The 25,215-nt window shown below is 45.8% G+C and overlaps 2 protein-coding genes across 3 annotated transcripts in view; one reads left to right on the forward strand and one right to left on the reverse strand.

Annotated features, from left to right (window-relative positions):
• Nucleotides 1-8,014, reverse strand: part of LOC102447295 (dynein axonemal heavy chain 5-like) — a 290,514-nt gene extending 282,500 nt beyond the window's left edge. The window contains exons 1-2 of the mRNA XM_014581788.4: nucleotides 7,484-8,014; nucleotides 6,977-7,139 (exon numbers count right to left, since the gene is read on the reverse strand). Coding sequence (XP_014437274.3) covers nucleotides 6,977-7,139 — 163 coding nt within the window. The 5' untranslated portion in view covers nucleotides 7,484-8,014. The remainder of the gene's footprint in view (nucleotides 1-6,976; nucleotides 7,140-7,483) is intronic.
• Nucleotides 8,015-15,761: 7,747 nt separating this feature from the next.
• The window catches only part of EXOC3 (exocyst complex component 3), a 38,332-nt gene continuing 28,878 nt past the window's right edge, over nucleotides 15,762-25,215 (forward strand). Inside the window, exon 1 of one of the 2 annotated variants that reach the window (XM_075921541.2) lies at nucleotides 15,762-15,904. The gene's annotated coding sequence lies outside the window, so the exon portion shown is untranslated. Of the gene's footprint in view, nucleotides 15,905-16,497; nucleotides 16,521-25,215 lie in introns of those variants that run through there. The other variant, XM_025179715.3, reaches the window with a different exon arrangement.

A 25,215-nucleotide genomic window follows, 5' to 3' on the forward strand; every position in this document is an offset into this window, starting at 1 on the left:
GCTCATTGGCGGTAGGGATTGTGTCTCCATAGATGTTTGTACAGCATCTAGAACAATGAAGCCTTGGTACATCCTGATTGGGCCTCTTGATGCTATCATGAATATTAAAATCTGCTTTCCAATAGTGAGTGAATGTGTGTGTCTAGGATCCTGAGATACATCAAGTATGTGCTATCTAGAGATAGATGGAATATAATCAATTTTTCCAGTGGAAAAATTAATGAAAGTAAATTTTAAAAAAATTCAGTCAATATGAAAAAAATTCCGGCTGAAAACCTAATATTATCAGGCAAAAACTTGCCACTGAAAATAAAATAAAAAATATTCTAAATGCCTACACAGATCTTCATGGGAGTTGTAGTTTAGTAGAAGAATCTAATTTTCTGCTTTGATGTTGACAGAAAATGTTTTACCCACTCAAGAGCTCTCTTTAAAAAGCATACATCTGCTGCTTCATCAATCTTCTATCTCACTGATGTGAAAGAATTCTCCACTGCATGATTCCAGACAAATAACACAGACGTAAACTAAAATTGTGCTCCAGTAAAAGTTAAAAGGACTCTGTGAACTTTTTATGTTGGCTATTTTTTTAATTCCAATTTCTGGATAAAGCAGCCTTTATTGTCCAAGAATTATATTTCTGTGTCTTATATGTTTTTCCTGGTCCCTAGTGGATGTAATATTCCCATACATGAGGTTGCTTAAATGCATTCCTTTTAACATAATGATTAAAAATGTAGGAAATTACCAGCATCAATATCCACTTACATACCTTATAAGAACGGCCATACTGGGTCAGACCAAAGGTCCATCTAGCCCAGTATCCTGTCTTCTGACAGTGGCCAATACTAGATGCCTCAGAGGGAGGGAACACAACAGGTAATCATGACGTGATTCCTCTCCTGTCATCCATTTACAGACAAACAGAGGCTAGGGACACCATTCCTACCTATCCTGGCTAATAGCTATTGATGGACCTAACCTCCATTAATTTATCTAGTTCTTTCCTGAACCCTGTTAAAATCCTAGTCTTCAGAACATCCTCTGGCACGGAGTTCCACAGGCCGGCCATGTGCAGTATGAAGAAAAACTTCCTTTTGTTTGTTTTAAAACTGCTACCTATTAATTTTCATTTGGTGACCCCTAGTTCTTATATTGTGGGAATAAATAAATAAATACATAAATAACTTTTCCTTATTCACGTTTTCCACACCAATCGTGATTTTATAGACCTCTATCATATCCCCCCTTAGTCTCCTCTTTTTAATCTCTCTTCATATGGGACCCTTTCCAAACCCCTAATCATTTTTGTTGCCCTTTTCTGAACCTTTTCGAATGCCAATATAGGAAGTCCCCGGGTTACGTACAAGATGGGGACTGTAGGTTTGTTCTTAAGTTGAATTTGTATGTAAGTCGGAACTGGTACATATTGTACCCCAGGTGTCCCCAATTCAGCCGCTGCTGAAACTGACCAGCTGCTGACTACAGGAAGCCCGAGGCAGAGCTGCTTTGATCAGTTTCAGCAGCAGCTGACTTGGGGACACCTGGGGTAGAGCAGCTGGGGTGCTGCCAAGTTGGTCCCCGAAGCGCCGAGGTGCGGCGCTGTGGGGACCAACCCGGCAGCGCCCCAGCTGCTCTGTTCCAGGCGTCCAGATTCAGCCGCTGTTGAAACTGACCAGCAGCGGCTGAATCAGACACGCCTGGGGCAGAGCAACTGGAGTGTTGCTGGGTTGGTCTGGTAGTGCCGACCCTTGACGCGGCGGGACCAACCCGGCAGCACCCCAGCTGCTCTTGGGGACGCCTGGGGCAGAGCAGCTGGGGTGCTGCTGGGTTGGTCCAGTAGCGCCACACCTCGGCGCTGTGGGACCAACCCGGCAGCCCCCCAGCTGCTCTACCCCAGGCGTCCTGATTCAGCTGCTGCTGAAACTGAAGCGGCGAGAAAAGCCTGGTCTGCTGGGGGGGGGGGCACACTAGCTGCGCCCCCCTCCCTCCCGAAGACCAGGCTTTTCTCACCGCGGAGGACGGGGTCAGGAGGACCGCGGCGCGTCTCGGCTCCCCCAGCAGACCAGGAAGACGCAGAGCGGCTTTTCTCGCCACGGAGGACACGGGCGGCAGGACCGCCGAGACGCGCCGCGGTCCCGCCGCCCGCGTCCTCCGCGGCTTTGCTCCGCGTCTCCCTTGTCTGTTGGGGGGCCCCCCCCCAGCAACCAGGGAGATGCGGAGCAGCTTTTCTCACCATGGAGGATGCAGGTGGCGGGACCGCCACGGCGTGTCTCGGCAGTCTGCTGGGGGGAGGGGGCGCAGCTAGTTCGGGGTTCCCTCACCCCGTTCTTAAGTAGGGATCCGACCGATGTAAGTCGGATCCACGTAACCCGGGGACTGCCTGTATATCTTTTTTAGATGAGGTGACCACATCTGTATGCAATATTCAAGATTTGGGCATACCATGGTTTTATATAAAGGCAATAAGATATTCTCTCTTTTATTCTCTATCCCTTTTTTAATGATTCCTAACATTCTATTTGCTTTTTTTGACTGCCACTGCACACTGAGTGGATGTTTTCAGAGAACTATCCACAATGACTCCGAGATCTCTATCTTGAGTAGTTGTAGCTAAATTAGTCCCCTTTATATTGTGTGTATAGTTGGAATTATTTTTTCCAATGTACATTACTTTACATTTATCAACATTAAATTTCATTTGCCACTTTGTTGCCTTACCACACAAATATCCTCACAGACTCCTCAGCCACAAAAGTTCCTTTCTGTTTCAACACACAACAATCCTCAATGCCCAATCCTTTTCCTTACATTAATACACAACCTTAACATGATAAATGAACAATGTCCTACAATATATTGAATTAAGTTTAATACTTTGAGGGTCCATAATATTCAAAATGCAATTGTTCAAGTGTTATTGTGAAATAATATGTACCTGCTCTAGAATGGTGTATGAAATGTATTTCTTTCAGTTATCAGCTCTTATTCCCCTAGAGAGGTTCAGGTAGATTTAAGGGGATTAGCAGTCTCATTTTTAAAGAAACAGTCCCCTATTTAAGCCCTCCTGCAAGACCCCTATTTAAGCCCTCCTACTTTGTCTTAAAAATGGGCAAATTGTCCTGTATTTTTTCTCTCTCCTCTCCCATCAGTACTGGTAGGTCCTACTGTTGGCCAGCTCCATACTTGCCAGCTGCCCACCCACCAGCAGTGGCTGATGGGGATCCAGTGGCTGATGATGGGGTGGATGTGCAAGGCCTGTTGTCAGGTAAAGCTGCATTGTGTAGAACCAGCCTCTTCTGCTTCTGGTCCATCAATGTAGTCCCTGCTGCATGCCTTCTTTTGGCCACTGTCCTCTCCCTGCTGTTCCCTTTCACCCTTTCCTCACTGTATCCAGCACTGTGCAGAGAACCAGCCCCTGGTCAGATCATTCAGCCTACCAACAGCTGACTGACAGGCTCCTTCTTCTCCTTCCTTCCTCCCAGCTAGGCTGGCAGCCATGGAAAGCTCAAGATCCTCTGTCCTGGGACATTGACCAGGAGGAGCCAGTCCCTGCATGTGCCAAAGCCCTGCACAGCGATGTCAGGGGAAGCTTTTCTACCCATCACCTAAGCTCTGTAGTGGTGGGAAGGAAGCTATTTTCAACCTGTTTGTGCCCTGACCCTGCAGGTTCCTTAGCATCCCCCTGGGCCAGGGCTTAGCACTTTCTGCACTTGCTGACCCTGCCCTAGGTCCTACACCTAGGCAGTTTGGGGCTGTTCTGTCTCCTAGGCGCCCTCCCCTGCTGAGCCACCTCTTTGGCTGGGTTGACAGAAGCCCCTGCAGTCAGGTTCCCTTGGTTCTGATGCACAAGGCAGCCTTGGGGATTAACCCCTTCCTGCCCATGCTCTAGCCAGAGGACAGGAGGTGGCTGGGTCATGTCAGTGGTCAGCAGCAGTTTGGAGGTGAGCAAGAAAGAACAAGCTCCATTCAAGCCCCAGAGGAGTGAGGAAGAGAGGAGGGAAGAGATGATTCCTGCAAAGACACGGGCTAAGTCATCCCTAGCTCCCACCCCCTGTGGCTGGAAGCAGCTCCTGTCTTTTCTCTCCTGCCCAGTGCTGAAAGGCTGCTGCTGGCCAAGTTCTGGTGTGAATCCTCTCAGAAATCTGTGTTGGGGGTAGCTATGACCCTGCATGCACCCACGTTTCCTTGAGAAGATGCAGCACCAGGTACCAAGAGAGGTGGGTCTCTCTCTGAGGCCCAGCCAGGCATGGAGGGTGTAGAGCCGTGGGCAGAGAGGGTTGGGTTGGTTAGCCACCTCCATCTTTGTGTGCATGAGAGAGGGAGAGACCCCTCTCCGTGCAAACCTTAAAAATAAGAAGGTAAACAAAAAGACTCCAGCTATTCGGTATTTCTTTTCAACAGGGGATGGTCAACTTGATGTTCATTTGAATGTTTGTACTGCATAGTTCTGATTGATTGCCACTGAACTCACTTTAATACCAGTAATTTTACCAGGTGTCCTGTATTCCACATAGGGGAATAGGGTCAACCTACATATATTGTTCAAACTGGATTCTCCAGGAACCAGCAAAGACAGGCTTTTTGGATACATGGACTAGTTTTGAATAGTCTCAGTGCTTTTGATCTGATTCAGCAAATGGACAAGATCGCTATTCTTCAGCGGGGGAAAGGATTCATAGGGAGTGGTTGGAAGAACTGACACTCTGACCAGAGGCTTGGAGAGGATGTGGAGGGTGATCTCTGGTAATCTTATTAGCATAGGTAAAGGTTCTTTTATTGTTTTAATGTTTTTAATCTGTAGTGCTTTTACCTTGAGAATAGCATATTCTTGCTTAGGAAAAACTGTGTGATAACTGAGGGGAGAAGCAAGAAGACTTATTTAGGTAGACCTCCTTTGCTGGGAATAACACAGTGAATACAAGGTACTGGTCAGGAGAGACAGGGACACAGTTCTCCATCCCAGAAAAGCAATGGCAGGGGAGCTGGAAGCCTGAGAGTGAGGTGTTCTTGCTGGACCACTGAGGGAACATACAGGTGCAGCTGCCCTGATCTTGTGCGTGTCTGTGAAAATCTGGGTGCATACTAGGTGGCTGTGTTGGAGTAGACATGGAGTCTGTTGTGGAATGGAAGAGTCTGTGAGCGTGGCTGACAGTAAGGACATTTGGATGTTGAGGCCCTGATTCGGTACTATATTGTTATGGAGAATGTTGGTAGGCTCCCAGCAAATGTGTCTGATCAAAGGACAATCAGAAACCACAATGAAGCAAGCTCCAGCTGTGCCACCTGCCTGACCATGCTGGGGTCACTCCAGCCTCACTGCCCCCTCCCCACTGGGGCTAGGGTTGCTGCAGCTGCACCACCTACCCACCCACCCAGTGCTTGGAGTGGGGGGGAGGTGCTCTGGGCCCCAGCAGGGAAAAGGAAGCAGAAGGGGGAGAGGCTTGAGCAGAGGGAGAAGGGCCAGAGGCTAGCTTCCCCAAGGGCACGTTCACCCACTGCCCATGCATAGCAGTATTAAAGAATCCACTAATACTTCTTAAATACATTGTTAAATTAAGTTGGAAAGCCATTAGACCCTAGAATTTCGTCACTTTTCCTACTTAACTATTGCCTCTAAGACTTCTCTGATATTTCTTCATCTAAATTTTCATCATTGATCTTACATCTTTTTGGCAAGCCTCCAACTCCTAGCTATGTTTTAATAACTTACACATATGGAATAACTGGAGTATGAAGATTACTATAATTACAACAGAATGCACACATTTCACTAGGATGTGAAACTACCTCTTGCAGAGGGTTGTAACTGGTCAGATTACTTTTGAACCCCTTCAAGTTCATGGACCAAGAACTACACTTGTATTTTCTTTCTCATAGAAATTCAGTTGTTTATACATAGAGGTTTTCAGTAATGCCTATCACTGGCATATTCAATTACCCCATAGTATTAGTTATCTTGCCAACATTTTTTTGCTAATCTAGTTCTATGAATCAGTTGCTACTTTTGTTGAGTTCTGTACTCTTCTAAACAGAAGGCTCTAGTTATCAGAACTCCTAAATATTGCTACTCATGTCTCCTAAAGAAGCACTCGCTTTGTCTTTATCACTTAATTGAAAATGCTCAGTAACGTTGTCACAGATCCACAGAAGTGGTGCTGTGACCTCAGCTTTGGGACAATCTCTGGGGGGACCCCTTCAGCATGCCAGACTCCTTAGGGGCCTCACTCTTTTTCCAGGGTAAGCCACATGGTTTCAGCACCTCATTAGGCTGGATCACCAGGCCTTAAGCACTCCTGCTTCACACCAGGAGCTCTGTTCTGTGAGTCACACTAGGACAGACCCCAGAGGGAGATTTGTACAATCTTAGGGAGCAGTGCACTTCCATAAGCATCGGCAGTGCTGCTCAGCCAGTGTGGTCCAACAGTAGGGATTATTAGTCAACTGAAACACAGTTTAAATCCTTGGTTAGCATATAGAAATATGGGTAAAGCACAGCCCATTCTGGATAGCTGGAGCCCAGTCAAGCTGTAATAGTGGTGGGCAACCTGCAACCCGCAGGCAGCCCATTGGAGTTCCACCTGCGGCCCATGAATCCTCTCTCTTCCCCCACACTTCTCACACATTGAGGCACTGGAGCCCCACACTTATTCCTCCCTACACCTCCAAGCACTTCTGGAGCCCCAGAAATCTGCTGATTCTCCTCCACCTCTCTTCCACACCTTGAATGCCATAAATCAGCTGATTCAGAGCACTCTGAAAATGCTGGGAGGAAATGGGAGCAGTAGGGGCGGGACACTCCTCTCCCTCCCTCCCCACACTTCTGAAACACCATAAATCACCTGACTCACACTCCATCCCTGCTCCTCCTCCTTTTCCCTCCCAGGCTATCATAGTGAGTGACTTTCTTTGTTCCTAGAAAAGCATTTCCCAGACAGCATCAATATAAAACATTTCCTATTATTTCCTCCCCTACCTTTGTTGATAGTGATGAGAGGCGGACTGAGCTCCATGTCGGGCTTGGAGGCAGCGGAGGCTCCTCTTGCTGCTTGATCTGTTTCTTGCTGTGCAGGTTCAGGAGTAGCAGGGTTGAGCTGACCTCCCCCTGATTCAGGCATATGTCCCCCTGCCTCCTCCATCTGTAGCAGCACACAAAGTAACCTAGGGCAATGAGTGACTGACAGCTGGACAGTGAAGTTCACAAACTGTCCTAGTAACATTAAAGAAAGGGGCCCTTTTTCTATACCGTCAGCTTTTTTCCATTTATATATCCAACGCTACAGAACAGGGGACTTTTGACTAGGACTAAGCAAAACCACTGATCCAATTGCTTCCCACCTCAGGATTTTACAGATTCAGTTAATTTTTGCAAAGCAACCTCAGCTGGCACTTTGCAAAATAATAAATGCCCCTCTCTAGTTGTTCATAATACAACTGTCCTGGAAGTTGTTATTATTGTCTCTTATTGGAGTTGGAAACTCACCCTTTTTGGGAGAGTGCAAGGTCCTACTGTAAGTGCAGGTGCAGGTCCTGAAGAGAAGCCTGGGGCACAGAGATCTAGGAGACTTGATGTTCCCTCTCAGCCTGTTTTTGAGTTTGCTGTCTTCCTGGGAACTCTGAATTCCACAGCTGCTATGGCAACCCTTGTAAACCCAGCTAAAACTCCAGAGCCCTGGAGACACCTGGTCTCTCCCCATTCCACACTGCGCCTTCTGAGGAAGTTTTCATTTCATTATTGCCCATCAGTTCTTGTCATGTAATTTAATTTTCTCGATAAGAGAAAGGAAACCACCAAACAAACAGCTCCCTTGAGCCTCCTCACTTGCTAATGTGCTGTTGCTATGGAGCATACATACACACAGTGGAATTGTACACCAACTCATGGGAGGGCACCGTTAGCAGTATCCCAGCAATGAAATGTTTCTTCTTAAAAATAACCTCCCAGAGAGCTGCAAATGCTTTGTATTCCCTTCAGGTTATATTATGCAATTGCCTGTGCTGTGTACTATGTGATAAACACCCATTTCAAGAAAAAAAAAAGATTTAGCAATTACTTTTACTTGATATTTTTCCATTGCTCTCTGCCCTGACAAGTCTATTTAGAGATGGGTATGAAATATATTCTATTGCTTGCTATTGGTACTGCTGCTGTAACTGACAATCTATCTATATATTTTAAAAATGTCTGACTGGCTGAGTCTGTTCAAGAAGTCTTCCTAAACAGCAAGAGCTAGGACTAGCAAATTTGATTTGCAGCTTCCTCTGAACCTAACTTAAAGCAAGGTCAGGGTTTGGTCATGCCAAGAAAATGGGAAGTGCTGGGAATGAGACTGTTTTCCATAACATGGAAAGGGAGAGAGAAAAGAGAGGAAGGATGCAGTACTGAGGGTGGTCACTGTGGGCAGCCATACTGTCAAAGGAGTGGCCAGCAGAGCTGGGGCTCTGCCATCTTGCCTGCCACCAGACCGGGTGAGTAGCTCCCCTGCTCCACACCGTTGGCTGCAGTGTCAGAGGAAGGAGGCAAGCCCCTGGTGGCTGGGGAGACACAGATGGCCTCTGGCAGCCAGGGAGGCTGTAGGGGAGACAGAAGACCCTTGGCGGGGGGGGGGGGCATTGGCCTGGGGTGGGAGAGAAAGCCTCGATGATTCAACTCTCCTGCCCTGAGCCCCTCCTCACCCCCAACCTTCACCCCCCCACACACAGACACTCACTCCTAACGTCCTGCCCTGCCCCCCTCACTCCCAAGGCCCTGCTCTGACTCCTGCACCCCCCACACCATCAACCCCCTGTCCTGAAGGACCTGGGCAATGCCATGTATATCTTCTAGTATCTGATATTTGTAATTTGTTTTAAATGTATTACCTGTAACCCTTCAGCTATGTGATGTTGGCAGAACAAGGGCTGGGTTCAATATATAGGGGCTCCTCTTAATATTGCAAAGCAGAAATGGCTCAAGCCTCCATCCAGTAATCTGGGAACACTAAATATCACCCTCTAGGTGCCTCTAAGGGTGTGTCTAGACTACATGCCTCCTTCGACGGAGGCATGTAGATTAGCCAGATCGGAAGAGGGAAATGAAGCCGCGATTAAAATAATCGCGGCTTCATTTAAATTTAAATGGCTGCCCCGATCTGCCGATCAGCTGTTTGTCGGCAGATCGGGAGAGTCTGGACGCGATGCCCCGACAAAGAAGCCTTTCTTCATCGACACAGGTAAGCCTCGTGAAACCAGGTTTACCTGTGTCGATGAAGAAAGGCTTCTTTGTCGGGGCATCGCGTCCAGACTCTCCCGATCTGCCGACAAACAGCTGATCGGCAGATCGGGGCAGCCATTTAAATTTAAATGAAGCCGCGATTATTTTAATCGCGGCTTCATTTCCCTCTTCCGATCTGGCTAATCTACATGCCTCCGTCGAAGGAGGCATGTAGTCTAGACACACCCTAAGAGACAACACTTCACCACTTGCAAGTGCTGAGGGGGACTCCACATTAATTTGGGAAAACACTGCAACAGCAATTTAAAAGCATATAAACCATAAGTAAACACCCACTCCAAAATACATTGGACAGTTTGCCTTACCCCCCTGTGGTGTGAAAGTCCAATGGTCAAATGTCCCTTTAACTTGCCATTCTCCTTTCCCTCTGCTGCACTCCTCTCACAATTGGTTGTCTTTGTCATGCTGTTTGGAGTGTCTCACAAGCAAGAATACCAACCTCACGGCAAACCGTTAAGAAGCAGAGCAGACACCCCAAACTATTGGTGTGTTCTAAAATTAAATTTCACCAAGGCAGTAACAAATGTAAACTCTTTGCTCACTTACGGTATGTCTAGACTACATGCCTCTGGCGACAGAGGCATGTGGATTAGGCTACCCGGCATAGGAAAATGAAGTGGTGATCATCCCACGAGGCATACCGGAAAGGTCAACAAATGCCTTTGATGTCGACCACGGAGCGTCCAGACTAGCGCGCTGAGCCAACAAACAGCTGATCGGCTCAGCGCAGCAGCCATTTTAATTTAAATGAAGCGGCGATTATTTAAATCGCCGCTTCATTTTCCTATGCTGGGTAGCCTAATCTACATGCCTCTATTGCCAGAGGCATGTGGTCTAGACATACCCTAACAGTCTTACCATAGAGATACAGATAGTCCCCATAGACTCTCCAGTCTATCTTGTTACAATGACAGACCAGACTTAGTGATAAATCATCACTAACACCAAAAATCACACAATACTCAGATTGCTTCCAATCCCAAAAGACTGATCAATAACCCCCAGATCAATTGGTACCCTAGATCTTACATAAAATATAATTCCCATAGCTGATCCTGTAATAAATTGTGTAAAGGTTCATTAACTAGGAAAAAAGAAATTAAAGTTATTTACAGATTAAAGCAAGCAGGCACATACACACAAATTAGTTATCTAAATCCTAAGAGTAACAGAGTTATCGTGCTTCAGGGGGTAGCGGAGTTAGTCTGTACAGGATAAACTTAAAAAACAACAAATGGTCTGGCAGCATTTTATAGATTAACAAACCATGTAGATGGTATCATGAGCTTTCGTGGGCACAGCCCACTTCTTCAGATGATCTGTTTGTCAGAGGCTGGAGAAGGATGGCAGGAGACAAATCGCTTGATCATTGTCTTCAGTCCACCCTCTCTGGGGCACCTGGTGCTGGCCACTGTCGGCAGACAGGCTACTGGGCTAGATGGACCTTTGGTCTGACCCAGTATGGCCATTCTTATGTTCTTATGTTCTAAGTCCTGTGGCACCTTATAGACTAACAGATTTATTGGCGTATAAGCTTTCGTGGGCAAAGACCCACTTCATCAGATGCACTTGTAATCTCATTACAAGTGAGATTAACACATGCAGTAATTTACAAGCATATCATCTAAACACTTTATATACTTTTATAATACTAATTGAGCAAAACTAATCTGCAGGTAACCTAGTCTGGTCTCCAGCTATTAGTTTGTTAGTTCTTAGCTAGTATCTGTAGCTTGGGCAAGAGCTAGCACCTAGTTTGTCAGCATCAGAGTTTGAGGTTATATAAGTCTGAGCATTCCATGGTGAATTTACATGGGTTCACGTCTCACCCCTGAAAATGTCAGGGAAGCACTGAGCAATGCCTCTGCTACTGACAGCAGTCACAGAAACTGTTGACCTCTGGCTGGTGCCTCTGCCACTGCTGCTGCAGTCTCTGCATTGTCTTTCACTGCAACAAACTGCCCTATGTAATTTGAGCCCTGGCTTCTGGAAGCATAAGCCCAGAAAATAGCCATTTTAAAAAGAGATTCTAGGTAGCTTTCCCTCCTAAATCTCTCCCCCCCCCCCAGCTAGAATCTTAGGACTGGAAGGGACCTCAAGAGATTGTCTAGTCCACCCCTCTGTACTCATATACATCGTATTATTGATGTGATGCAAGAGAAAATGGTCCAAGTATATTGAGTTTTACCCAAGCTAGTGCATGGCACACAGTAATTCTTTGGGGGACCCAAACTGAGAACAGTATTTAAGAAAATGTACATTTTTACACTGCCCATGCACAAAAGTACAGAAAAATAGCTAAAGAGTTTCCATCCCTGACATTTTATGCACTTTAAACTCAACTCTTTACGTGCTCTAAAATCCAAACAGATACTCAAATTTGCTTTTAAATTTGATATCCTTAATGGAAGCACAAGGCCATCCAAATTTGGGGTCATCTGACCAAGGGGTTCTAATCTAGGACATCCCCCCAAAACATTTCTCTTCTTCTGCCTTGTACTGTTAAACTGAGATTAATGACTGGATGAATCACAGACCTCTTCATGACTGTGAACTCACCCTTCAATTAACATAAGTAAGGATAAGTTCTCCATAAACCCTCACCTAAAACATAAGGATTATTGAACTTAGTGGCTGGAGGTTGCTTTAGTTTGTGAGTCCTTGTGTGGTGTGATTTCATTTTGGGGAAAACACAAGAGCTTGGCTACGTCTACACTGGCAGCTTCTTGCACAAGAACTCTTTTGCAGAAGAGTTCTTGTGCAAAAACTCTTCCACAAGAGAGCGTCTACCCTGGCATGTGCTTTTGTGCAAGAGATGTGCAAAGAGATGCGCAAGAGATCCAGGGAACTGACAAGTATAAAAATGGGGTGCTCTTGCCATGGAACTTTGGGTTCTGTCCTGCCTTGGCACTTCGGATCATGACCAACAGAACCCAGCTCCTCACTCATGTTCAATCTAACTGGCCACTAGATTGATTTGAGTTACCACAGACTAGTAACTAGTATCATCTGCTAGACCTGTGTGTGTGGATGCATATGCTACTTTTCCTGTTGTATTGTCAATATATGTGGCATATTGTCTTCCCCCTGAAAAAGATCCTGTGTGCTTCTAATAAGTACAACACAGTATTTGTGAAGGAGCTTGGATGCAGTAGGAGGTTTTTACCTGGGGCAAGATGTTGGGAGTGTGGAAGGGAGTAGGGTATCAGATACAGGCTCTGGCTAGGAATCGAAAGTGTTTACTGGAGACAGAGCCAGGCGGCAGCCCATCAGGATGCTTGGATAGGCTCCCTTCCTTCTGCGGTCCCACACACTATTCAAAGTGGCTGGCTGCTGGGGTCAGTGTGTGTCTCTGGGCAGTGCGCCCCTTGGGAGAAGGGGCTAGCAGGTCTCCATGTGCTGCATGTACCTGCAAGCACTGAGCCTGCAGCTTTCATTGGCTGATTTCTGGCTAATGGGCGCTACGAGGATTGTGCTGGAGGTGGGTGCAGCACACAGAATCCTCTCCGCAAGCAGCATGCACCACACAGAGATACACATGCTTGCCCCAGCAACCGGATGCTTTGAGCAGTGTATGGGACCACAGAAGACAGGGTAGCATCAGGCTGCATTCAAATATTTGGCAGGCTGGATCTGTACAGGCTGTATTTTGCCCATCCCTGCTCTAGCCTTAGGTCTACAACGGCAAAGACATTTTTCCTGTAATGGTAGCTCTGGGCTGGGTGGAGCCAGCCATCAAAAGCAGGGAATGTCCAGTGCTTCTCCTTGTTTTCTCAATGACTCATCTGCTGCAGAGGTGGATTTAAATGAAACATACCGTACCCTGGCATGCCCCCTCCCAATGACACAGAGCCCTCCTGGGCTGGGCAGTCCAGTACCAGATCCAACACCCCCCCACACAGGGGGTGGCCACTCTGCAGGGAAGTGGGGGCCAGTCCCTCTGCAGAAAGGGCTGGGTGGGGGGGAGAGCAAGAGAGCAGGGAGGCCCACCTGCAGACTGCAGCCTCAGGTGAGCTGTCAGAAGGTAGTGAGCAGTGCAAACATGATCTGGAAGGCTTCAGAAGAGCCACACAGCCGGCCAGAGAAAAGCGGTGCTTTGAAGCGGGAAAGCGCTGCTTCTCTCTGGCCGCCAGCTGTGCATCTACCCAGTGATCTCTAACGCCTTCCAGCCTGTGTTTGTGCTGCTGGATGCCACCTGGTGAGTGGTGGCTGCCCGCAGGCAAGGGGGAGAGTGGCCAGGGGATAGAGAGCCCAGGACGGGGAGAGGGGCAGCACTCAGATGACTGATAGCACTATGCCTCCCTCACCTTTAGGTAAAGCACATGTGGGTCTCTGCCCACTTCTTCAGGCCAGCCAATGCAGGGCCACTGGGGCACCTGAAGGTGTCCTCTGCAGCCACAGAGATTTTTTTTTTTTTAAATAAAGCACTCTTATCCAAAGCACTTTGCAGTAATTAGCGAATGGTACAAACAATATTTGGAAAGATCATTAAGTGGTCCACCCGAGACCTTCAGCAAATTTCAAATGGTCTGTGGAAAAAAAAGTTAGACTACAAAAACAATCAAGGCGCCTCACTTTATTTTCATTTACTTCTTATTACTTATAATATAGAAGGAGGGGGGCAAAAAGGAAGCTGAGCACTGGGCCTCACTAACTCTAAATCTGCCACTGATCAGCTGGCAAGTAGGGAATGAGGAGGAGGGAGCTGCCTGATTCAAAGAAGGGACAAAAGTTGAACTAGAGGGAGGGAAAGGAGTAGACTAGTAGACTAGGCTAAGGAGTCTGGTGGAACTGGGTCTGGTGTGGAAGGGGGCAGAAACCGTCTGCAGTGTTGCCAACGCTCATTATTTTGTCATGAGTCTCATAATAATTATTGTTTGCCTTAAAGCCCCAGCTCGTACAGTCAAACAAAGATGCGATGTTTTCAGCCTTTATTCTCAAAGGAAAAATGAGTGTCTAGCCCTTATGGTTGTGGAGAAATTTTCAAAGTATGATCCCCATGCACCCTAAAGGCTCAAAAAGCAAATGAAAACCCATTTTTACATAATCTCATGATTTCTGAACATTTCCAGTTTTCTGGAGTTCAGCAGAAAAGGACCTGGGGATTACGGTGGGTGAGAAGCTGGATATGAGTCAACAGTGTGCCCTGGTAGGACAGAAGGCTAATGGCATATTAGGGTGCATTAGGAGGAGCATTTCCAGCAGATCTAGAGAAGTTATCATTCCCCTTTATTCAGCACTGGTAGGGCCACACCTGGGCTACGTCTAGACTGGCATGATATTCCGCAAATGCTTTTAACGGAAAAGTTTTCCATTAAAAGCATTTGCGGAAAAGAGTGTCTAGATTGGCACGGACGCTTTTCCGCAAAAGCACTTTTTGTGGAAACAAAATACAGGACTATGTAGCACTTTAAAGACTAACAAGATGGTTTATTAGATGATGAGCTTTCGTGGGCCAGACCCACTTCCTCAGATCAAATAGTGGAAGAAAATAGTCACAGCCATATATATACCAAAGGATACAATTAAAAAAAAATGAACACATATGAAAAGGACAAATCACATTTCAGAACAGAAAGATTCTGTACCAATCTAGACGCGCTTATGCGCAAAAAAACCCCGATCGCCATTTTCACGATCGGGGCTTTTTTGTGCAAAACAAATCTGAGCTGTCTACACTGGCCCTTTTGCGCAAAGGCTTTGCACAAAAGGGACTTTTGCCTGAACAGGAGCAGCATAGCATTTCCGCAAGAAGCACTGATTTCAGACAGTAGGAAGTCAGTGTTCTTGTGGAAATTCAAGCGGCCAGTGTAGACAGCTAGCAAGTTTTTCCGCAAAAGCAGCTGCTTTTGTGGAAAAACTTGCCAGTCTAGACACAGCCCTGGAGTATGGCATCCAGTTTTGGGCCCCCCACTATAGAAAGCATTGGAGAAGGTCCAGCGGAGGGTAACCCAAATGATTAAGGGGCTGGAGCACATAACCTATGAGGAAAGGCTCAACGATTTGGGCTTATTTAGTCTGCAGAGTGAGGGGGGATTTGATAGCAGCCCTCAACTTCCTGAAGGGAGGTTCCAAAGAGGATGAAGAGAGGCTGTTCCTAGAAGTGAGGGATGGCAGAACAAGGAGCAATGGTCTCAGATTACAGTGGGGGGAGGTCTAGGTTGGCTATTAGGAAAAACTATTTCACTGGGAGGGTGGTGAAGCACTGGAATGGGTTCCCTAGTGGAGTCTCCATCCCTAAAGATTTTTAAGTCCTGGCAAATGTGTCTTGCCCGGGAGCTGCGCGCACAGAGGCTGACAGCCCAGGGAAAAGCAGCTCCCAAGGACACGCTTTCGAATCCCGCCCCGCCACCAGGGGGTAGGGAAGGGCGAACGCCACGCCACGCCCCTCGCTCGGACACAGCATTGAAGACTATCAGCGCAGGCGCAATGGGGAATTGGGAAGGAAAGGCCTGGCAGAGGATAATACGCATGCGCAGTATGAGAAGCGGGGCGGGAGGGAGAGCGAATTGGTTTCGCGCTTGCGCAGTGAGCCCGAGGTGCCGGGCGGTCGCTCTGCCATTCCGGCGTCCAGGGCGGCGCCTGCGCATTGCGCGCCTGTCAGTGACTTCCTGGGAGCTGGCAGCGCAGGTACGAAGTGGCGGCCTTCGAGGCCGGTGTCGCTCCGCCTGGTCCCCGCGGGGCGCCGGCTGCGGGCAGGGCCGGGCTCTGGGAGCGCGGGGCCGAGCACTGCGGGAAGCCCTGGCCGAGGAGAGGTTGGGGCGGGGGCAGGTTGGCAGGGGCAGGTGGGATGGGGGGGGTTGGTTTCTGCCCCCTTGCCACGACGCTCTGGCAGCTACTGCGCGGGGCAGCCGTTCCCGTCCCTGCGAGCGTGGCCGTAACCCTGGGGGGGGGGGGGGGAAGCTGTGCCGGTCCTAGCTCATCTCGGGGCCTCTTTGTGCTGCTGGGGTGCGGGCACAGGGCGAGGGGCCAGATGGGCTGGGCCTGGGTGGGATCCTGTCGAGTTACGTTCCGGGCTCCTTGCGTTATTACTGATGGGGGGGGGGACCGGAGGGTCTGGTGTCAATTTGAGGATTCGCGGAGGCCAGTGCAGAAGAGAAGCCAGAGAACCTTTGAAGGACTCCCCATTGCTCACGGCCTACAGAATCGAAATATCAAACCTGTTCAATGTGGGGCGCTGTTTTAAATTTTGCCCTTTTACTTACTTCCCTGATGTGGCAGCTGTCCAGAAGCACCTGTGCATTAGGTAGGAGCCTCTTTTGAAGCACAGAAGGGAAGGGTGACCCTACCCAGTCTTTTTACTTTTCTTTCTTCTCTTTTTTTCTTAACTCTCATTACAGAATCCCAATTCTCCTTCATATTTTCCAGTTTTGTGATCTCCAACTCCTCTTTTCTCTGCCCCTTGAAAAATGTCAGCCTCATAATTCAGTTTGGACAAACTTGTTTTAAACAAGTATTTACAACTTATTAATTTAGATAGCTGTATTAGCTCCATATTGAGCACTACACCGGTAAAATTTTTAAACAGAATATCAAGAAATCTGTGTTATGTTTCCCACAGTCCCTGAGGCCCTCAGTCCCTATCAAGCCTCTCTCTGGTAGTAGGTGCTGAGCAAACATATAGGGAGAAGTAATGCTTCCCTAATATGTTTATGGTATAAAAATTCAGAAAACAGAAAGGTAGTGTGATACTGTATCCAAGCAACATAATATTGATTGTATCTTTTTTAGTTCTATGTTTTATTTTAAATATAAATGCTTTTAAACGGCTTGTCCCGTTTAGCAGGAAAAAAAAACAGGTATTCTGGCAGCTGCATCAGTCTTTTATTCAAGAGGCTTGACTCTGGAGCTGGAGGTGCTCCATGTGGTTTTAAAGGGGCTTGCTGAGATGTCGTGTTGGACAGAAAGATGTCAGTGGCTGGAAATTCCCTACTGTTGTTCAAGTCCAATCAGAGAGAGAATTTCAGTGTTAATTTTCATAGTCCAAGCTCTCACCTCACTAGGGTGCAGAGGATGATGGAGTAATTGTGCCAGTGTCTGCTTCCAAGATTTCTCATGATTTCCAAACAACAGCTAAGTGAAATTGACATGGTTTTTGTTAGTTTGCTGCATCTACAGTATTATGTAGTATCAGACTTGTTAATTTCACTCTGTAGATGATTGGGAAAATCATGAAGAGCAACAAAGGCACCAGAGCTTGTTTGTCTACAAACTCAGAAAGATAACACATCATGGGTTAATGCTTTCATATTGAGAAGATTACCCTGACAGCTGTAAATCTGAAAACCTTATTTTTTAACTTAACGTTTAAGCTCCTTAGAAAATTAATAGCTTAGGCCTTCTTCCTTAGCACATAATAGGCCTTATTTGCAACTAATAAAAGAATTTTTCAAATGCTGTCAAATTATATAATTTGTTTATAAAGCCAGCACATTGATCGTATATACTTGATTGTTGTCTGTCCCAAGAGGAAATTGTCAACAATCAATGAAAACATCTCTATACTAAATCCATGCTTAACATTAAGGTTGTAGGGACTGATGATCAGATTGAGATGAGTCTGGAAAGCCCCATTTATTAATATAATCTGTTTAACATAGGGGTTTAGAGACAGAGTGGTAGTTGACAAGACTGTTAAAGTCAAGAAATGCTTCCTTGAAGAGGAGTCTCACCAGTGCCTTTTCAAAGGGTTGGTGTACCCTCCTTTCACAATGGAAAGTGTTAATGATCCTCACAGAAGATAGCTCCAAACCTCCCACATTGGTCTATACAGCCACCATGACCAAAGATCCAGCTTTATGAATTTGCCACTGAAATAATTTGCTTTTATTAATAATGCAGAAACAAATTCGATGGTGTATTGTCATGCAATTTATACATTAGGTGTTGGTCTTTGGATGATTTGAGAATTTATTAGGCATTATAGGGAATCACTAAACTGCATCTGAGAGCGAATTTCTCAGGCCAGGTCCAGAGACTTATGATAATAGGGGTGGTGCTGTAGTGCTAAAAATAGCTGTGTAGCCATTTCTTTGATGTTGCAGCTCCAGCTGGAACTGGGCTGGGAGATTCACTCTCAGATGCAATGCAGACGTTTTTAGTGACGGTATGAGAGTATATACTTGTCTGGTTTTATTTTTCTGTGTTTAAATAAACACCTTCAAAAATGTTAAACTTGACATATATCCTTCAAATCAGTACTACATATCTGCTTAAAATGTTCTGAAATAACAAAATGCTTAAAGGGTTGGAGAAGTATATTGAGCAAATGTGGTTTCCTCCCTTTAATATCAGAAGGATATACTGAGGTTTTTCCTGGAATAGATATGTCTTAGAATATGGGGAGGGGAAGTGGATAAGAAACAAGAGGATCTAAGATACTAATAATAATACAGAGAAAAACTGATAGGATGGAGTTAAGACTGCTAGGTAGTACTTAATCCTCCCATGAGTGCAGGGGACTAGACTAGATGACATCTTGAGGTCCCTTCCATCCTATGATTCTACATCAGTAATTTAGGGTAAAATACAATACAGGGATATTGTAATTCTATTAAAAAATTAGAATGTCAAGAAACTCACATTTAAGATTAAACTTAAAAGAAATTCAAAGATGTTAAAATATGTAAATGCAGTTTGGGTTCTCAAACAATCTTAACTTTATCCTATAGCAATAGAATAGAATAACTGTATGATTATTTAAAATATTTGTGTTGCTGATTAAACTTATTTTTAAAAGACACACTGATCTTTTTCCTCTTTCCTCCTCCCTAGTAATGTCATGATAAATCCTACCAAAAATTGCTCTGTCAAAATGGCTGCCATCTTCTATTATTGCCAGGGGGCCACAGGTTACCCTTCGTGGAGATGCTCTCTTTCAAATTAGGTTTTTCCTCCTATGTTCTCAATAGAAGTGAAGCCAGCCTACTCAGAAGATGGTAGCCTCTGATACTGTTAGGAGGTAGAGAGCAACCCTGTGAGTTGCTGGTGAATGGTGTCATTGGCATTCTTTGTTTGCTGCTAGTAAGATGCTAGTTTGCTGCTAGTAAGCATTTTGCAAAGTACCTTTTTGGTGGCATTATCTGAAGAAGATTATTGTTCACTAAGTCTGATGCATAAACTTTCTTTCTGAAGGACGAAGGCAAACATGATCTTAAAACTTCAAATGTATTCTCAGTGCAAGATTTCAGAGCGTTTTAAAAACCTGGGAAATTTGAAGAATCTGTGTTAATCCATTATTAAGATAATTTATATCAAGGTCATTTGGGATTAGAAATGTCAGGGTACTAAATCCCTTTACAGTACCCATGTTTTAAATTAATTCTAATTCATACTAATTAAAGGGTTTACCTGTAAATTATTAGAATATTCATTCTATACTCAGTGGCTACATCTAGACTGGCATGATTTTCCGCAGATGCTTTTAACGGAAAAGTTTTTCCGTTAAACACATTTGCGGAAAAAAGCATCTAGATTGGCACGGACGCTTTTCCGCAAAAGCACTTTTTGTGGAAAAGCGTCCGTGCCAATCTAGGTGCGGTTTTGCGCAAGAAAGCCCCGATCGCCATTTTCGCCATCAGGGCTTTTTTGCGCAAAATGGTTCTCAGTTGTCTACACTGGTCCTCTTGCGCAAAAGCTTTTGCACAAGAGGGCTTTTTCCTGAAAGGGAGCAGCATTGTATTTGCGCAAGAACACTGACAATCATACACTAGATCGTCAGTGTTCTTGCGCAAATTCAAGTGGCCAGTGTAGACAGCTGGCAAGTTTTTCTGCAAAAGCAACTGCTTTTGCGGAAAAACTTGCCAGTCTAGACACAGCCAAATAGTAAATGGTGTAGTTTTTAATATGCTGTCTTTTTGGTATACAAAGAACCCCAAACCCTGCTTTAAGTGCAAAATTCAATAATACCGGAACTGTGGAGGCTCAGCCAGCACTTTCATAATTCAAGAAATGAGTGTGTATAATATTTTACAACATTTTGAACTCAGATCCAGGGTGTGCACTATTAAAAATCTTTTTACAGTTGCAGTATTCCATGTAATTCAGTAGTTTACAGGCAGTCCCCGTGTTACGTACAAGATAGGGACTGTAGGTTTGTTCTTAAGTTGAATCTGTATGTAAGTCGGAACTGGCGTCCAGATTCAGCCGCTGCTGAAACTGATCAGTTTCAGCAGCGGCTGAATCTGGACGCCAGTTACGACTTACATACAGATTCAACTTAAGAACCCCAGGCATCCCCAAGTCAGCTGCTGCTGAAACTGATCAGCGGCTGATTCCAGGAAGTCCGGGGCAGAGGCTTCCTGTAGTCAGCCGCTGGTCAGTTTCAGCAGCGGCTGACTTGGGGATGCCTGGGGCAGAGCAGCTGGGGTGCTGCCGGGTTGGTCCAGTAGTGCCAAGGAGCGGTGCTGCGGGACCCACCGGCAGCGCCCCACCTGCTCTACCACAGGCCCAGGGCTTTGCTCCACGTCTCCCTGGTCTGCTGGGGAGGGGGGCGCACTAGCTGCGTTCCCTCCCCCCCCCCCAGCAGACCAGGGAGACGCTGAGCAAAGTGGAGGAGGACCCGGGCGGGACCGCGGCGCTGATCTGGAAGCGCCGTGGTCCCGCCCGGGTCCTCCTCCACTTTGCTCAGCGTCTCCCTGGTCTTCCAGATCAGCGCCGCGGTCCCACCCGGGTCCTCCGCCGCTTTGCTCCGCGTCTCCCTGGTCTGCTGGCTCCTCTCCCTCCCGCCCCCACCAGCAGACCAGGGAGACGCAGAGCAGCTTTTCTTGCCCCGGAGGACACGGGCGGCGGGACCAGGCGTCCCGCCGCTCCTGTTGTCCGGGGCGAGAAAATCCCCGTTCGTAACTGTGGATCCGACATAAGTCGGATCCGCGTAACTCGGGGACTGCCTGTATAGAATTTAGTTTTGAAATTAGATATCAAACTGAAATAGTAGGATAGCAAATACGTAAGTTCACTGAGCTGAAGTCACAGTAACTTGTGGGTCAGAGGCAAGTGTGGACACCTCCATAGTAAATGAGATGAGTAGATTGGGGATTGGCCAAGAAGGGCCTTGAAAGTCCATCCAAGTGACTCATGTTTGCAGTATAAAAGGAGGTACCAGCAGAGCAGTGTTTCTCAAAGTAGTCCGTGGACCCATTCTGAAAGAGCTGCTATTGGGCCGCTCTGATATGTTTGCTTACCGGTTCTGCAGCAACGAAGCCTCGTGGCTCCCATTAGCTGGGGTTCACCCGTTTGCAGTCAAGGGGAGCTGTGAGGCTTCTTGACTGCAGAGCCGGTAAGTAAACAAAGTGGAGTGGCCCGGTAGCAGTTTTTTTTAGAGTGGGTCCACAGACTACTTTGAGAAACACTGCAGTAAAGGGATTGAGAGGTTGATGTGATCACATTAATGGTCTAGAAAAATGATCTTTGATGCAGTTTTCTGAATGGATATGAACAGGGCAAGAGTGCATCTGTCAAGACCAAAGAGAAAGATATTGCAATAGTAAAGACCTGAGATAATGAGTTTTAACTATGTTGGTTGATGAGAGAGAATATGCCTTACAGATGTTATGAAAAAATAATTATCAGGATTTAGATATCATTTGGATATGAGGATCTAGAGAGATGACTGAGTTGAAGATAATGGATAGAAAGCAGAGATGGGCTGAATGATAGTATTGTCCACAGTGATTGAGAAATAAAGTAGCAGGAAGAGTTTGGGAGGGGAGGAAGAATTGGAGATCTCTTTTAACCATGGTTAGTTTGAGCTGAGGAATAGACATCCATAAGAAGATATCTGACAGGCTGATATTTTAGTATGGACAGAGATGGCTGTGGAGTAGAAAGGTAGATATATGATTCATTGGCATAGAGATGGTCATTGAACTTCTTTGTAGATGAGAGTCCATAGTGAGGTACAGAAGAAGAAAAGAAAAGGGACCAAAGTCAGAGCCCTGTAGAACCCCCACAGAAAGCTGGTGGGTAGATAAGGAGGATCCATTGAAGGAGTAGTTAGAGAAGTTGTTAGAGAAAGAGAGGAAGAGAAGCAACATGGTCAACTATTTCAGAGTCGGGGAAGTTAGCTAGGAAGAGGCATTTGAGACTGTGGAGAGCAGTTTCTGATGGGCTTATTCAGTTCCAACATTGTCCAATTTCCTGGCTCTCAAGTATAAGAGTTAAGAGGAAGCAGATGATTTATTTACTGGGGGGAACAGGTGATATTGCAGAGAAGGAAGAAGAAACTAATCATGGATTCAGGGAGCACATGGGCAGATCAGATGTCTTGGTTCTTGTTTTATCTGTTCTGAAAGCTCTTTGGTTTTTCCAATAATGTCAATCTCCAGGACCCTACAGGTTGGGGATTCACTGAGCCATTCCTGTCAAAATTAGATGAAGCTGTGGACAATGGCAAAAAATCTTTGCCTGCTGGCCAGGAATTTGTATCTTATCCTGATGGTACCCTTACTTTTTATCTGTGATGATGTGTCCTGATGACTGAAGAAGTTTAAGTGGCTGATGATTCAGATGCCCAAGTATTTAGAATTGAAGATCACTAAGTTCAAGAAAATACTCATCACCTTTTTGATAAAATAGAGACCAAGAAGTATGTGAAACCTGCCTATCAATGTAGACTTGTATCTGTCCCTGCTGACATCAAGAGGGCAAGTATCCCGGTCTTGCCCCACCTGTCTTTGGATGGAGGCAAACTGTTTTATCTCAGATTCATTAAAGCATTCTTCTTTAGGTGCCCTTTCTTGTGGTCCAACAGAGGTCCATATCTTCTGGAGGAAAAATAACTTCTAGGAAATGGGAGCTGAGATGCAATTCTATGCCCACTCCTAGGGCACGTCTACACTACAAATGCTCCAGCTATGTTGTTGTACTGTTGATACTATCTAAGGCGATAGATGGCATTTTTCTAACACCAGTGGATCCACTCCCTCGAATGGCAATAACTAGGTTTATGGAATAATTATTCTGTCAGCCTAACTGTGTCTACAGTGGGTTTAGGTAATTACATCACACATGACAATTTTCAGACCTGAGCAATATAACTAAAACCTAAGTTTTAGGTGAAGACCAGGCCCTCGTCTCAACTAAGTTTTGGAGTGTGCGTAATAAAATGTTTCTTCCCCTCCATTTGCGGTCAGGTGATCTCTCCAAATAGATCTACACTTGTAGATCTTTCGAGAGAGAGATGCAAATGAAGACATTCGAAATTGCAAATGAAGCTGGGATTTAAATATCCTGCACTTCATTTGCATAATCACGTTATGGCGCTATTTTGAAATAGCGCTATTGCGAAACACAAAATGAGGTGTAGAAGCAGTTATTGCGGGAAAACACCCTTCTTCCGAAATAATCCTTATTCCTCATAAAACGAGGCTATTTCGGTTATTTCGGAAGAAGGGTGTTCTCCTGAAATAACCGCATCTACCTGAGTTTTGTATTTCGAAATAGCTCCATAATGGGAGTATGCAAATGAAGCGCGGGATATTTAAATCCCCGCTTCATTTGCAATTTCAAATGTCTTCATTTGCATCCCCTCTCTTGAAAGTGTAAGTGTAGACATACCCATAGAGACTGTGGTGTGATTGAGGGTAGAGTTTTTCTCACTCCTTTGTATGCAGGAGGAAGGGATGGACTTCAGAATAAAAGCTATTGCTGTGGAAGAGCAGCACCAGGGTAACTGATTTGCAGGTGATATGAGAACATAGCATGGAGACAGTGTCTAAGGGTACATCAGCATTAAGATAAAAAAAACCATGGCTGGCTTGGGTCAGCAGATTTAGGTTTGCAGGGCTCAGGCTTTGGCCCTGAAAAAAATTGCTGTGCAGATGATTGGGCTGGAGCTGGAGCCTAACCTCTCTCACCTGGCAAGGATGGAGGGTTTCATCTGTGTGTAGATGTACCCAGTGATGCCAGATCTCATGGTCTGAAACTGTTATCCGACCCTTGACTGAACCAGGACAGATAGGCCTACTCCTGTGCCTAGGAGATAACATGGCATTTTCTTTGGATTGCTAGCACAGCACATTTCTGTCTGAGGAATTCCATTAGCTTGTCAAAAAATGATTCTTCTTAAACATTGCACACTCAAGTGTTTAACTTTAGCTTGTATTTCATTTTCACTAGAACTTACATCTCTAGTGTACTTAGATCCCTAGTGGAATTATTTATTTCTTACTGACTTTTCCAGCATACCTATCACTGGAGTAAATATTGACTATGAGGATACCTTGGATAAATATTGACTATGAGGAGACTTGTAGGAGTTGTAAATATAAAACACTATTCACATGGGCAGTATTCATCCGTTTAGTATACAAATTACTAGAAGATTTATCTGGGTCCTTAACTGATTGTTTTTCTTCATTTAAATCATTGCTCTGGAGTGGAGCTAGGGATGCAGGATTCAGTATACACGCTGCCCCAGGAAGAGCGAGGACACCCCCAGCCCTCTCTCACCACAGCAGCTTGGGACCAGGTGAAAACCACCTGTCTATGGCTGCTGGAGCTCCAGTGGACACAGCTGAGGGAAGGGGAATACACACAGACAGACACACGATAAACTCTCTGAAATATGTAATAGTTAGCTATGCCTTTCTTCACCACTGGTCCCTCCTGGCCCAATGAGGTTATAGTTGTCATCTCTGGCACCTTGCTGCCCCCTATGGTTATTCTGCAGAATAACTCCCTCCTGCAAGATCCTTCCCTTTCCATTTTATGAGATATAATTGAATTCCAGGAACATCCCATTATCCTGGCACAACCAAACCTTGACCTTGCTTTAAAGTTACAATATTAGGAGGCTACATACCAAACCTGGTGGTCCTAGCTCCTACTGTTTAGGAGTTCTTGAATGGACTCACAGACTGACAGATGCACATTTGTAAAATATGTATTAAGAAGATGATTTATGTAATTTGTATGCAATCTCCAGATTTCTAGACTTTGTC

This window comes from Pelodiscus sinensis, chromosome 2, assembly GCF_052426305.1.
Source record: "Pelodiscus sinensis isolate ZL-2025 chromosome 2, ASM5242630v1, whole genome shotgun sequence".
NCBI lineage: Eukaryota > Metazoa > Chordata > Testudines > Trionychidae > Pelodiscus > Pelodiscus sinensis.